Source organism: Bidens hawaiensis, unplaced genomic scaffold (genome assembly GCF_021521415.1).
Source record: "Bidens hawaiensis isolate Kalapana, Puna unplaced genomic scaffold, B.hawaiensis_p1.1 tig00026001_1, whole genome shotgun sequence".
Lineage (NCBI taxonomy): Eukaryota > Viridiplantae > Streptophyta > Magnoliopsida > Asterales > Asteraceae > Bidens > Bidens hawaiensis.
Window position 1 is genome coordinate 182140 of NW_027494182.1, and position 12942 is coordinate 195081.

General features: G+C 35.0%; 1 protein-coding gene across 1 annotated transcript; it reads right to left on the minus strand.

The window, feature by feature from the left end:
- Positions 1-3732: 3732 nt before the first annotated feature.
- Positions 3733-5722, minus strand: LOC143572730 (uncharacterized). Its single transcript, XM_077057804.1, has 4 exons — positions 5093-5722; positions 4659-5003; positions 4477-4576; positions 3733-4395 (listed from the first exon to the last, which is right to left on the minus strand). Exons 1-4 carry the CDS (start codon positions 5299-5301, stop codon positions 3733-3735), a joined length of 1317 nt encoding a protein of 438 aa, XP_076913919.1. The 5' UTR covers positions 5302-5722.
- Between the last annotated feature and the right edge of the window lie 7220 nt (positions 5723-12942).

Below are 12942 nucleotides of genomic sequence, written 5' to 3' on the forward strand. Positions count from 1 at the left end.
ACATAATTTCCCGCCGACTAACCTAGGATTCACACGATGCAATTTAAAACATGATTTTTAACAAGCTAGAGCGTATTTGGATCTGAATCTTATAATATAATTAATTACCCAATGTGATTAGTTTATCTATTATAATATAAAAAAAAATTGTGTTTATCTTATATTTATCTCGACTACATGTCAATACTTTTTAACATTCAACTAAAATATTCAAAGATGAGAATTTAGATTACTTTAAACCAAAATAACTAAATTAGAATGTTAAGGTAGCTGAGATGAGAATGTTAATGTGGATGTGTGGACATATAAAGTTGGACCGAATTAGAAGTAAGGTTTTTCGGGAGAGTTTAGGGGTGGCTAATAGATGTGCTATTGGTGGAAATTTTACTGGGTTTGGTTGTTGTTATTGCTGTTGTTGTTGTACTTATCTCGACTACAAGTAGAGGTGGGAAAATAAACCATTTAACCGAACCGATCGAAAAATTGAATCGAAACCGAACCGATTTTTAATTTACTCCAGCAAAACCTGTCCCAAAACGGTTAACTGGAATGAAACCGGTCAAAACCCGATCCGAAACCGGTTATAAATGTAGACCCGTAATTTGTTAATTAGTTATGTTTATCTTTAGTTTTATCGAGTCTAACGATGTCGTTTATTTGTTTACATAGTTGGATGATGTCTAGCCCGGTTTAGGCCTGTTTGGTTATGCCCAGTTGGCGGTTACAAAACGGTTATCTTCGATAACCGTCATCTCCAAAAGTCGCGTCTGTTTATCTTGTGTCTATATAAAAGTCTAGGATAAGATCAAGTTTGGTAATTCACTTTTACATATTACATTAATAGAGAGTTTGTTCTTGTTCAATTGTTATTCAAATTGTGAGTGTATGTATGATTGTGTTCTTTGCCAAAACAAATCATCATGGTTTCCAAGAACAAAGGCAAGACGGTGTACAATCAGAATGTTATGCAAGATCATAGAATCCAGTTTGAAGACGATCTGGCCAAAAATAATGTGGTCTAGAAACCGGTTATAACATATAGTTTTTTTTTTTTTTTTAAAATCGACCCTAGCGGGGTGTCGGGCATGTGGTTGTCGACCACCCTGCCACCCCCAAGGGTCGGCCCTGGGTTTCATTCATATATATATAAAATAAGATTAATATTAGTGTAGTGGATGATGGATCTTGCGAGAAGTGATATTACAGCGAGAAGTGAATGTATAACTCAATTATTCTCTAATTTCACTCACTTTTATATGATGTTACATACATATATGTAGGTTGGTTGTATTTATGTTTTAATTACAAATTCAAACCTACCTACAAACATATAAATGTACCGAGCCACATTCAAACATATGTACCTACACACATACAAACATACATACACATATACAAACATATGTACACATATACAAACATACGTACCTACACATAAGAAAGGGAATGAAATTAGGAATTAATGAAGTTACATTTTCACTTCTCGCACTTCTCGCTGTCAAAAAACTTCTGAAATGAACCAATACCTAATGCAGTGTTCATATTTTAAAAAAAAAGTGTGTATTCAATATTTGCTAAAAATTACCAAATTTATGATTTTCTATAAATAATATGTTATAATATATGATTATAGTTTTTCCTCGATCTATAGATTTTAATATTTTATAAAGTCATACACCAAGTAGGTTTGGTGAATACACAAATCACGTTTATAATAATATTTTCTTAAACTAAATTCTTTACCAGAACCAACAACCATGAACCAATGCCAACATCATCTAATGGTAAATATTAATAATTAATGGTCAAATGGTAAAATCTGACCAATAGTTTTCAAAATTTGTCACTTAGAATCTATTAGGCTATGTGTAGTGGAGGGGCTACAAATGGGGGCGAATTGCGACACGTGACACCCAGTCAGCAAGGGGTGAGAATTTGTTTTTGGGGTGTAATGGTGTAGGGACTACAAACTGGGCCTACAGTATCTTTTTTTATTATTTTCTTTTTATAATTAAACTAATCAAATAAAAACCAATTTATTTAAATAGTTAAATAAAAATGCATTAAAATTAATAAGAAATACAAAAGAATACATAACTAAAAAAGATACTAACTAAAAAAAACATAACTAAAAAAAATACTAATATCCATAATATTCGCGCATTTTTTTGACTCGTCGTCGTTGCAACAAGGCGGCCTCTTCATGTGACCCGGCCGCTTTGAGGTTATCAAGGTTGATATGGTCCCTAATGGACAACTAGAGTTGATAACACTGAACGAGTCGAGACAGAGCGAGCTCAAGCCCTTTTAAGTTGTTTGGGTTGTGTCCGAGCTTGAGCCTTTAAAATAAGCTTGTTCAATAAATGAGGCCTAGCACGAACTTTGCTTATCGAGTTAAAGTCGACGCTTGATCCTAAACAGTCCTATTATTATGATTATTATTACTACTACTACTACTACTACTGCTATTACTACTACTATTAATATTACTATTAGACGAACACATATTCTTGACTTTTCAAAGTCAAATACACAGATTATAAATTTCAGTCATAATATGGTATGATCAACAAATAGAAATTGTCCATGCAGCAGCACAAGTCCAATTCTTGACATGTCATCAAAACGTCGGGTTAGCTTTGCAACAATTTCTTCAGGGGCGTATGTCAAGTAGTGTATTCTACCTCTCGGCTTGGTACTATCTCTATAAAAACTCCATATGGAACAACATACGTGATTTTCCAAGTCCTTATATAAACAACACAAAATCCAATATGATACAAGTTTTAATAAATAAAAAAAAGACATACTTTCATAAAGAAATAGAGCTATATGTAGCTTTAGTTTATTTCCAAGCTTACCATACCTGTTGATGTTATTTTTGACATGCAAAAGTAAAAGGTTTATTTGAGGCAAAGAGAACAAATAAGCTTGGGTGCTGTATACTGATCCACTATATTGAGTGTCAACAAACTTCACGCAAATCTCTTCAATAATACTTTTGACTTTTTATACTCCCGGATAAAATGTCAACAGTTTGACTTAGTCTTTTAAGCAACTATGAGTTTTAGTTTCTACGAGCCTTTGACCTTGAGTTTGACTAAGACTTCTTCATTGACTTTGAAACCTTTTGACTTTGACTTTTCGCACATTATTTTCCATGAGGCCTACTAACAATTACCAAATTCCTAGTTTGCCCCTGGCTTCCAAATTTCCAAAATACATTCCCAGCTTTTTTTGTCCTGTTCCAAAATTGCCCCTGATCACTAATTGAGTCTGATTATTTTTATTCCCATACTTCCTTAGCTAGAAATATAAACAGAAATTACACAAAGAAAGTACAATGAAACATACAACTCAAACCTCCCATAAACATGATATAAATAAAAACAATATATTATATCCCCGGATCAAATGTCAACAGTTTGACTTGGACTTTTAAGCAACTATGAGTTTAAGTTTCTGCGAGCCTTTGACCTTGAGTTTGACTAAGACTTCAGCATTGACTTTGAAACCTTTTGACTTTGACTTTTCTCACATTATTTTCCATGAGGCCTACTAACAATTACCAAATTCCCAGTTTGCCCCTGGCTTCAAAATTTTCAAAATACATTCCCAGCTTTTTTGTCCTGTAAAATTAATAGTTACCACTTACCACGTAAAATTAAATTTATGAAAAAGAAATTACATTAAGTTTTATGAAATAAAATTAATGAGTAATCAAATAAGAATTTAGTCGTTGTTGTCATTTTCTTCAACATCCCCTTCGCATTCCATATCGGGTGTAATGTCTACGCCATCTTCATCGTCGTCCCCAATCTTATGCAAGTTAGGCACATCAAATGTACAATCATTCGAGTAAGGACCAACTTTATCAACACTTCCCATGTCAAACACATCTCTTACTTTTACATGTCTCACAACCTCCCAATCTTTATGCTTCGGATCAGTGACAAAGAAAACCTTATCAACTTGTGCTGCCAATACAAATGGATCATCAATTAAGTTAGCCCCTGTATGTGCTTTGTATGAGAAATTTACCAGTATTACACCATTATCTATCTTGCAGCCCCTATTGATGTCAACCCAATCACATTTGAATAAAACTACTCGTATTTGACCTGAGTAGTTTAACTCAATAATGTCATTCAGTTTACCATAGTAGTTAATCACGCCTTGAACATGCCTTCTATCTCGACTACTGGCGTAGTTCTCACCTTCTACAGTAACAACACCACTGTTTTGGGTAGATAGTGATTTCTCTCGATCTTTTGTATGAAAACGATAACCCTTAATAAGGTATCCAGAGTATCGTTTCACACTTCTAAGTGGACCACGAGCAAGCCATTTTAGATCTTCAGTTACTTCATCACCTCGCTCTTCCATGCGTGCAACCTACAACACAGTTGATAATAGCCATTTCACTAAGATCCCAAATAACGAATTAAAATATATTTAATATTTAATCTGAATTACCCTTTCCTTGAGCCAAACAGTAAACTGTTGGCTATGAATCTTATTCATTTCATAATCAGGCATTCGACGAGAACGACCCTTGACTATCCGTTTGTGTTCCCTTAAAAAAAATAAATTACCATAGTTTTGTGATAGATGAGTTAAGCAAAATTGTATCTAATAACAAACATAATTTATCTTACTCTCGAAAAGGTGTAACCGACTCAACATTAAATAATACATAACGATGTGCTTGAGTGAGAGACTTTTCATCAATATGTGAATTTGAAGATCTTCTTCTTTTGGGAACAGATTTTCCCGAATGCAATTTACGAGCTAAGGCGCGACCGGGACAAAGATTATTGGATTCTTCAATTTGATTTCGGTGACCCTCATCATCATTCCTAATTGCTCTAGTGAAGACGGTTTCTACTTTTGACAAATATCTAGAGCAAAATGTTATACTTTCCTCAGCTAAATAACCTTCAGCAATTGATCCTTTAGGATGAGCTCTATTATGAACGTATGACTTAAGTTTTAGAAGTTCCCTGGCCATGTCATAGTTACAAATCACAAATACTTTAGAAACTTATAAAAAAAGCAAATAATGGATAAATTTTATTGAAATGTTATTTACCTTTCAATAGGGTACATCCACCGAAACGCAATAGGACCTCCAAATTTAACCACTCTCGTCAAATGGATCACCAAGTGAACCATAACAGTAAAGAATGAGGGAGGAAATATCTTCTCTAGTTTGCATAAAGTGAGAGAAACTTTAGACTTGAGAAATTGTAGATCAACTTTAGACAAATCCTTATAGAAAATGGCCTTAAAAAATCGCATAACTCGATTATAACAGAGCTTACATGGTCGGGAAAAGTTCCACGTAACACAATCGGCAAATACTCATGCATCAGCATGTGACAATCATAACTTTTCATCCCAATTAGTTTACGCTCATTTAAGTGTACACATCTAGAGATATTAGATGAAAATTCATCAGGAGGCTTGATTGACTTAAGGGTTTCTAAAAATTCAGTCTTTTCATCCCGAGTCATTTGATAGCAAGCTTTTGGCATGAAAGTGGTATTAGTTCTAGGTCGCTTCTTTGGATGTAATTCCTTCCTTATACCCATTTGTTGTAAGTCAATCCTTGTTTTATAGTTATCTTTTGACTTTCCTTCTTGTCCTAATATAGTACCTACTATGTTGTCACAAACATTCTTTTCAATGTGCATCACATCTAGATTGTGACGCAACAACAAATGCTCCCAATACGACAACATAAAAAAAATATTTTCTTTTTCAATGGACCATGAACATCGTTGTCTTTAAGAAATTCCATGCTATCTAGTTGTTGTAGAACCTCATCTCCAGAAGGAGGAATAGGGGCAATTCTAAATTCATTGTGTCCAACAAAGGATCTAATATCCGAACGCCAAGGATGGTCAGATGGAAGCCACCTCCTATGACACGCGTAACACCATTTTCTTCCATAAGTTAGCCATTTGGAATCAGTATCAAAACCACATACAGGGCATGCAAATTCTCCTTTAGTGCTCCACCCTGATAGATTGGCATAGCCTCGAAAGTCTGATATGGTAGAAATAACAGCAGCCTTTAACTGAAAGTATTGTTTAGTTGAGGCATCAAATGTATTAATTCCATCTTCCCACAATTCATTCAATTCTTTTATCAGAGGTTGCATATACACATCTATCTTGTTATCAGGACCTTTAGGACCTGGGATAATTAAAGAAAGAATAATATTCGGCTGTTTCATAACCAACCAAGGTGGCAAGTTGTATGGAATAACAAAAACTGGCCAAATACTGTGTGCCACATTCATCGTCCTAAATGGGTTGAAGCCATCACTTGATAGAGCTAGCCGCACATTACGCGGATCACTGGAAAATTCTGGAAATTTTTCATCAAAGTTTTTCCAAACTAATGCATCTGCTGGATGCCTTAATTTTCCATCTTTCAAATGCTCTATATGATGCCACTTCACAAGGTTAGACATCTTTGATGACATAAACAATCTTTGAAGTCTAGGCTTTAAGGGAAACCACCATAATATCTTTGAAGCCTTCTTCTTGGGAACACTAACTTCGTCTTCTAGACTAGATTCATGAATTTTCCATCTAGAAGATCCACAAAAAAAGCAAACTTCATCTTTATCCTTGTCATCCCAAAACAGCATGCAACCATTAGGACAAGAATGAATTTTTTCATATCCTAATCCCATGTTAGCCATGATTTTTTTCATATGTTTCTTCCGCAATGTTCTCCTCAACAATGCACCCTTCTGGATAAGTTTTGTTTCTCACATTCCCTTTGATAACCTTCATACACCTTTCAAAGGATACATCCAACGAAAGCATGGTGGCCCACATAATTTTATCTCTCTTACAAGGTGCACGGTTAAGTGAACCATGACATCAAAAAATGATGGTGGAAAGTACTTCTCCAGCAGGCACAATGTAACTATTTGCTCTTCCTGCATCTTATCAAGCTCTTCTACAATGATTTCTTTGCTACAAATTGACTTGAAAAAAAGAACAAAGCCTGATTATAGCATTTCTCATTGGTTCTGGCATGATGGACCGTATTGCAACGGGCAGAAACTGTTGCATAAGCATGTGATAATCATGTGATTTAAGGCCTTGTAGCTTCCTTTCTTTAAGATTCACCAAACTAGAGAAGTTAGAACAATACCCTAGTGGAGCCTTCAGTTTATACAGTGTTTCAAGAAACATGTCTTTTTCTTGCACTGATAATGTGAAGCATGCTGCAGGCAGTTCTATATTGTTGCCTTTTGCTTTCGGTTGCAACTCCTTTTTAATCCCTAAAAACTCCAAATCCTTTCTAGCTGCCAATCCGTCTTTTGTCCTACCGGGAATGTTCAGCAACGTACCGACAATACTTTCTTCCACATTCTTTTCAACATGCATCAAATCAATACAATGTTGGAAAGGTAAATACTTCCAATTGTTGAGCCGTTGGTACCATATGTTGAACTTCTTCCAATATGGTTGTGGCGTTGTGTTATCCCTTTTCCTCTTACTCCCACTTAGGGATTCAGATCCCTTTCCCCATTCATTGTTAATGTTTTTGACCTCGTCGTATATCTCTTCCCCTTTCATAGGCTCTTTAGCGGTTCTCATCTCCTCTTTCCGTTGAACGTCTTTGTATGTTTTCTGAAAGGGTGGTCATGTGATAAATACCTTCTGTGGGCAGCATAACTCTGCTTCTTTGTGTGAAAAAGTCGAACACACTCAGTGTCGCCCCGACACACCACACAACCTTTGAATCCACTGTAAGGGCAACCACATAGTGTACCAAGAGCAGGGTAATCATTAATCGTTCATAACACAACTGCACGTAGTGTAAACATTTCTTGTTTATATGCATCATATGTTGGCTCCCCGACCTCAAATAAAGATGCTAGATCGTCAATTAAAGGCTGTAAAAACACATCAATATTGTCTCCTGGCATTCCGGATATTAATAAGGAAAGCATGATGAATTTTATTTTCATACACATCAAAGGTGGAAGGTTGTAAATGACTACTAAAACAGGCCAGATACTGTGGTTTCTGTTGCCTCTATGTACGTCGACCCCATCAGTGCAAATCCCTAGATGAAGATTTCTTGGATCGCTTCCGATGGTATCGGAGTACCTTTCATCTATGGCTTTCCATGCTGGTGAATCTGATGGGTGGCGTAAAACACCGGGTTTATTGGTACTCGTGGCATGCCATGTTAAATTCTCTGCTGTGGTCTTTGATTGAAAGAGGCGCTTAAATCGTGGAATAATGGGAAAGTACCACAATACCTTAGCGGGCGTGTTTATGTAAGTTTTGTTGGTCTTCTCATCCACCTTCCATCTTGACTTGTTACAAACTGGACATGCTTCCAAATCCTTGTAATCCTTATAGTAAATAATACAGTCATTGATACACACATGTATCTTTTCGTATCCTGAGCCCATTGCCTTCATCATCCTTTTGCCCTCATACATATTATTTACCATTTGGTTATCTGCATGTAGCATCTTTTTCAACAATTTCATAAGTTCATCAACGAACTTATGAGATACCCCGTGCTTGATCTTCAAGTTGAGTAGTTGTACTAATGCAGAAAACTTGGTGAAGTCAATACATCCTTTATATAGGGGTTTCTCAGCGTCAACAAGTAGTTGTAGAAACTGTTGATACTTCTTGTCGCTTTTGAAATTGTCTTTTGTAGCATTTACCATTTCTACAGTTTCATAGGCATCTGTTGGAATGTTGGTGTCAACAAACCCAGTATTATTATCATAATTAGTTGGAATGCATGTGCAAGCAAACCCAGTATTATCAACTTAATTAGTTGGAATGTTGGTGTCGGCTTCTCCATGTTTTATCCAAGTAGTATAATTCTTATCAATTCCAAACCTGTACAAATGAAGTTCTACATCGTCTACACTAAGAGATACGTGGTTCAGACACCGAACACATGGACATGAAACATAAATTGGTGGTGATGTCTCCTTGCAATTACTAACTGCAAAATGTAGAAATGCCTTAACACCATCTCTATATGCTTTGCTGCACTTGTCGCCTACTGACTTCCAAAACTTATCCATCTTCCAAGAATTTTTTTATTAACTGTGTCATCAACGATATATATATATATATATATATATATATATATATATATATATATATATATATATATATATATAATAATTAACGCCAATAAATGTAACTGACTAAAAGAAAAAATATTTGGTACTCACTTGAAATTAATGAAGCTGTTTGGTAGGATTGAGATTGATGAGAGTTCAATAAATACACTAGCAGATCATTTATTAGGGTTTAGTGAGATTGTGAGATTTTATTTGGTCAATACTAATTGATTGATTTGTGAGTCTTCCAGAAGATAACTCGATTAATTGGTGGGTAAAAAGGAATTTTTAAACTTCTAAATTTCGTTATATAAATATTAGAAGAGGTTCTATTACGTTCTCAGGGTGTAGCTCAAACGGTTGATGCGCTTGTGATTAAACATAGATTGCAAATATCGCGGGTTCGAAACTCAGGAGGGAACATATTTTTATTGATTTTTTATAATCTCTTTTTAATGAAATATTATAATAACCTCTTTTTAATGAAATAAATACACTGTGATTTTGGAAACACTCAAACCAAACTACGGAAACACTCAAAAAACTACTCATTAAGCCTTTAAATGCGTTCAGAAACATAAAAATACATCATAATAGATGCTCTAAAATCATAACAAAGTTTCTTAGCTTTTAATTACAAAACTAATTAAAAGCCCTAAAAACAACAAGAAGCAAATAAAATACAATATCTTCACCTTTTTTTTTCTGATTCAATCCTTGAAGCTACACTCCTTGCAAGTTGATCCTCTAATGACTTATTTGCCCTCATCAAGATAGGAATTATGTCTGTACATCTTGTGCACACATCAGATCTTATGGACGAAACACAATCAGACCATATAAATAAATCAAATTTTTTGCCCTAAGTTGAAAAAAATATAGGGTTTATGGTCAACAATTGTAGATGAATTCCAACATTTTTGCAATTTCACTAACATGAGATACACAATTGTAGAACCTCCAACCTGGATTTTTGGTGGTGCTTGATGTTCTTTGAATGGCTTCTTGACCACAAAAACAATAAACCTGAGATCGATTGCTTCCGTTACTGGATGTGGTGGTCCTCGATGAGATTTCTTCCATGGTGAAAAAGGAGTTTTTATTGAAAACAAAACTAGATATATAAGTGTATATATATATAGGAGGGTTTAGAAAGGAGTTGTTGTACACATGCGTGTTACTAGCGTTTTAGGATATTTATATATGTCTTTGTACAGTAGCGGGTTGCAAGCGTAATTGATTACACGTATTTTTAACAAAGAAATATGAGAACCATTAATCCATATTTACCATTCATCAAAATATGCATCACAAAAAGTACCATTAATTACAATACATAAAACATGTTAAGAAAGCATTTTAAGATAATATATATTTACCATTTATCAAATGATGCCATACAAAAAGTACCATTAATTACAATACATCACAAAAAAACCAATACCATCACTCCGACTTGTCCACAGTCTCCGCCCCCATCTCCTTAAAACTCATGTTGGTTGACACCGTAGTTATGGTGTCAACCAGGGTCTCACACACTGAGTCGTAGCATTAAGACAATTGTTGCTGATAATCAGCAACCATTGCTCGAAACTCATTGTCGTCTTCCCACAACATGAGGTTACAGGAGTGGAAGGTCTTTGTTTTTTTGGCTGCGAGTGTAGCCCTAATCTCTTCAACTTTCTTCAACAAAGAGTCGTCTTTCTCTTCCTGAAAATCCATCGTTTTTTTCACTATGGCCTTCACGGTTTTCTCAGAAGAATTCATTTTTATTATCTTTTTGAAATTGTTAGTGTGATTGAATAACCAAACTTAATGTCGTTAAGTTTGATTTGTAGTAAGATATAGTAAGATCTAGTAAGATATAGCTTAACTTTAATGTAGGCTATCATTACCATAATATTTTTCCCGGCATTTTTGACAGGTGAGTTTAATTGTGATCAATTAATTCTGACAGGTGATATAAATGCAAGTAATCTCTAGATTAAACAAAAACACATGAGACAACTTGGTGCGTTTCCCAAGCGTGGGACACCCTTTTGTTTTTTTTATTACAGTTACTATTCGTCCGGTGCGTTTCCCAAGCGTGGGACACCCTTTTGTTTTTTATTACAGAGTCACTATTCGTCCATGTGCGTTTCCCATGCGTGGGACACCCTTTTGTTTTGTCTGTGAGCCTTTTGGTTATATATACCTACACCACATTTGTGAAACTCATATACCTACATAATTTTAAATTATTTTTAGTTAATAATGGATTGCTCATCATCATCATCATCATCATCATCATCATCATCATCATCATCATCATCATCATCATCATCCAGATCCTACAAGGCTTCCCTCAGAAGGCGAATTGAGGCACAAATCGAGGTAGATAAAGCTTGTCGGGAAACTCTTACTAAAGAATTTGTAAAGACTAGCAACAACTTGGATGCCAGGGATTTCATTACAAAAGTTCTTACTTGGATGCCCGCTAGTTGTATCCGAGATCTTGCTGTTTTGTTTATGGTTGATGTAGGGCAATTCTTGAACTTAATTGCTCAATGGAATTAAAGTTGAAGTTTCTTATGTCACTCAAAGATTAGTAGTAATAAAATTTGTATGTTTGTGATGGTGTGTTTATATGTGTATTTTGGTAATAATAAAATTTTTATGTTTGTGTTAAAACTTTGATTCAACATGTAACTATTATCTTAAAGTGCATTACAAACTGATAACAGAAGACTAGAGATCTCCATAAGTCCATATCATAACAAGTATCTTGAAGTACATAGCAGTCAATTTTGAAATCATTCAAATTTTTTGTTGCCTTTTCATAAGTTCAGCAATCAACTCTTCTCTGGTTAAACGAGTGTCGTCATTTTCATGGAATAGCAGTGCTTTCTTGATAAGAGTATTTCTGTGTTGGTTTATATCCTAGAGGAGGATTTTGCACAAATACTTGAACCTCAAACCTTTTAGCTGTGTTTGTTGTATAGGGCCTTCCTTTTTGAGATTACACCCCCATGGTGTCTTCCCATCATATTTCTCCATGTGTCTCATAGCAAAAATACCGCAATCTATTCCATTACTTGTTGTTCTCCATGTCATCTTCAATCTATTGATTGTTGCTACATTGATTTGCTGAGTAACGGGGTGTTTGATTGTTTTAAGATACATGCAAAAGACGTTTCTCCACACAAAATAGAAAGCAATTTAAGTATTTTGACAATTTTTATAACAGGTATGTAGGTTTTTTTGGGTTAAAGGTATATATGTTTACCAGTATATCAGGAGTCTTTCCATATCTTTCTTCAAACTTCTCTCTAATTGCTTTTGATTTGTCTTATAAGCTTTTAAACTTTGCATCAGCTGGTATTTCTTGATTTGCACTGTTGTCAAGTAATTCTATCACTCTTGTTTGAAGATTGAAGGTAACCACAAAGAAATGATCGCGTTGTAGAACTGGCACGAGCACTATAGCAACCTCCTTGAGTGATAGAATTCCACTCCTTGTCATTTCTATTTCGATGTGTTGGTGCATGATGTCAGTAGTTCAGTGTCGAGTGTCTGTAATCGTGTTAGTTAGATTTGAGTTTTGTATGTAAGCGAAGTTACTAACAAGTTCGCTTATATGGGCAAACTTGTTAGACAAGCGAAGTTAGGGACAACTTCGCCTGAACATGCCAGGCGAAGTTGGCGTGTCTATATAAGTTGTTTGTTACGGCTTATTCGATATAGATTGAGTTTATTCGTGTATTCGAGTCAGAGAGTTTTGTATTCAGTGATCATAGTATCACGTGTTTACAGTTGGAATACAACGTGTGTTT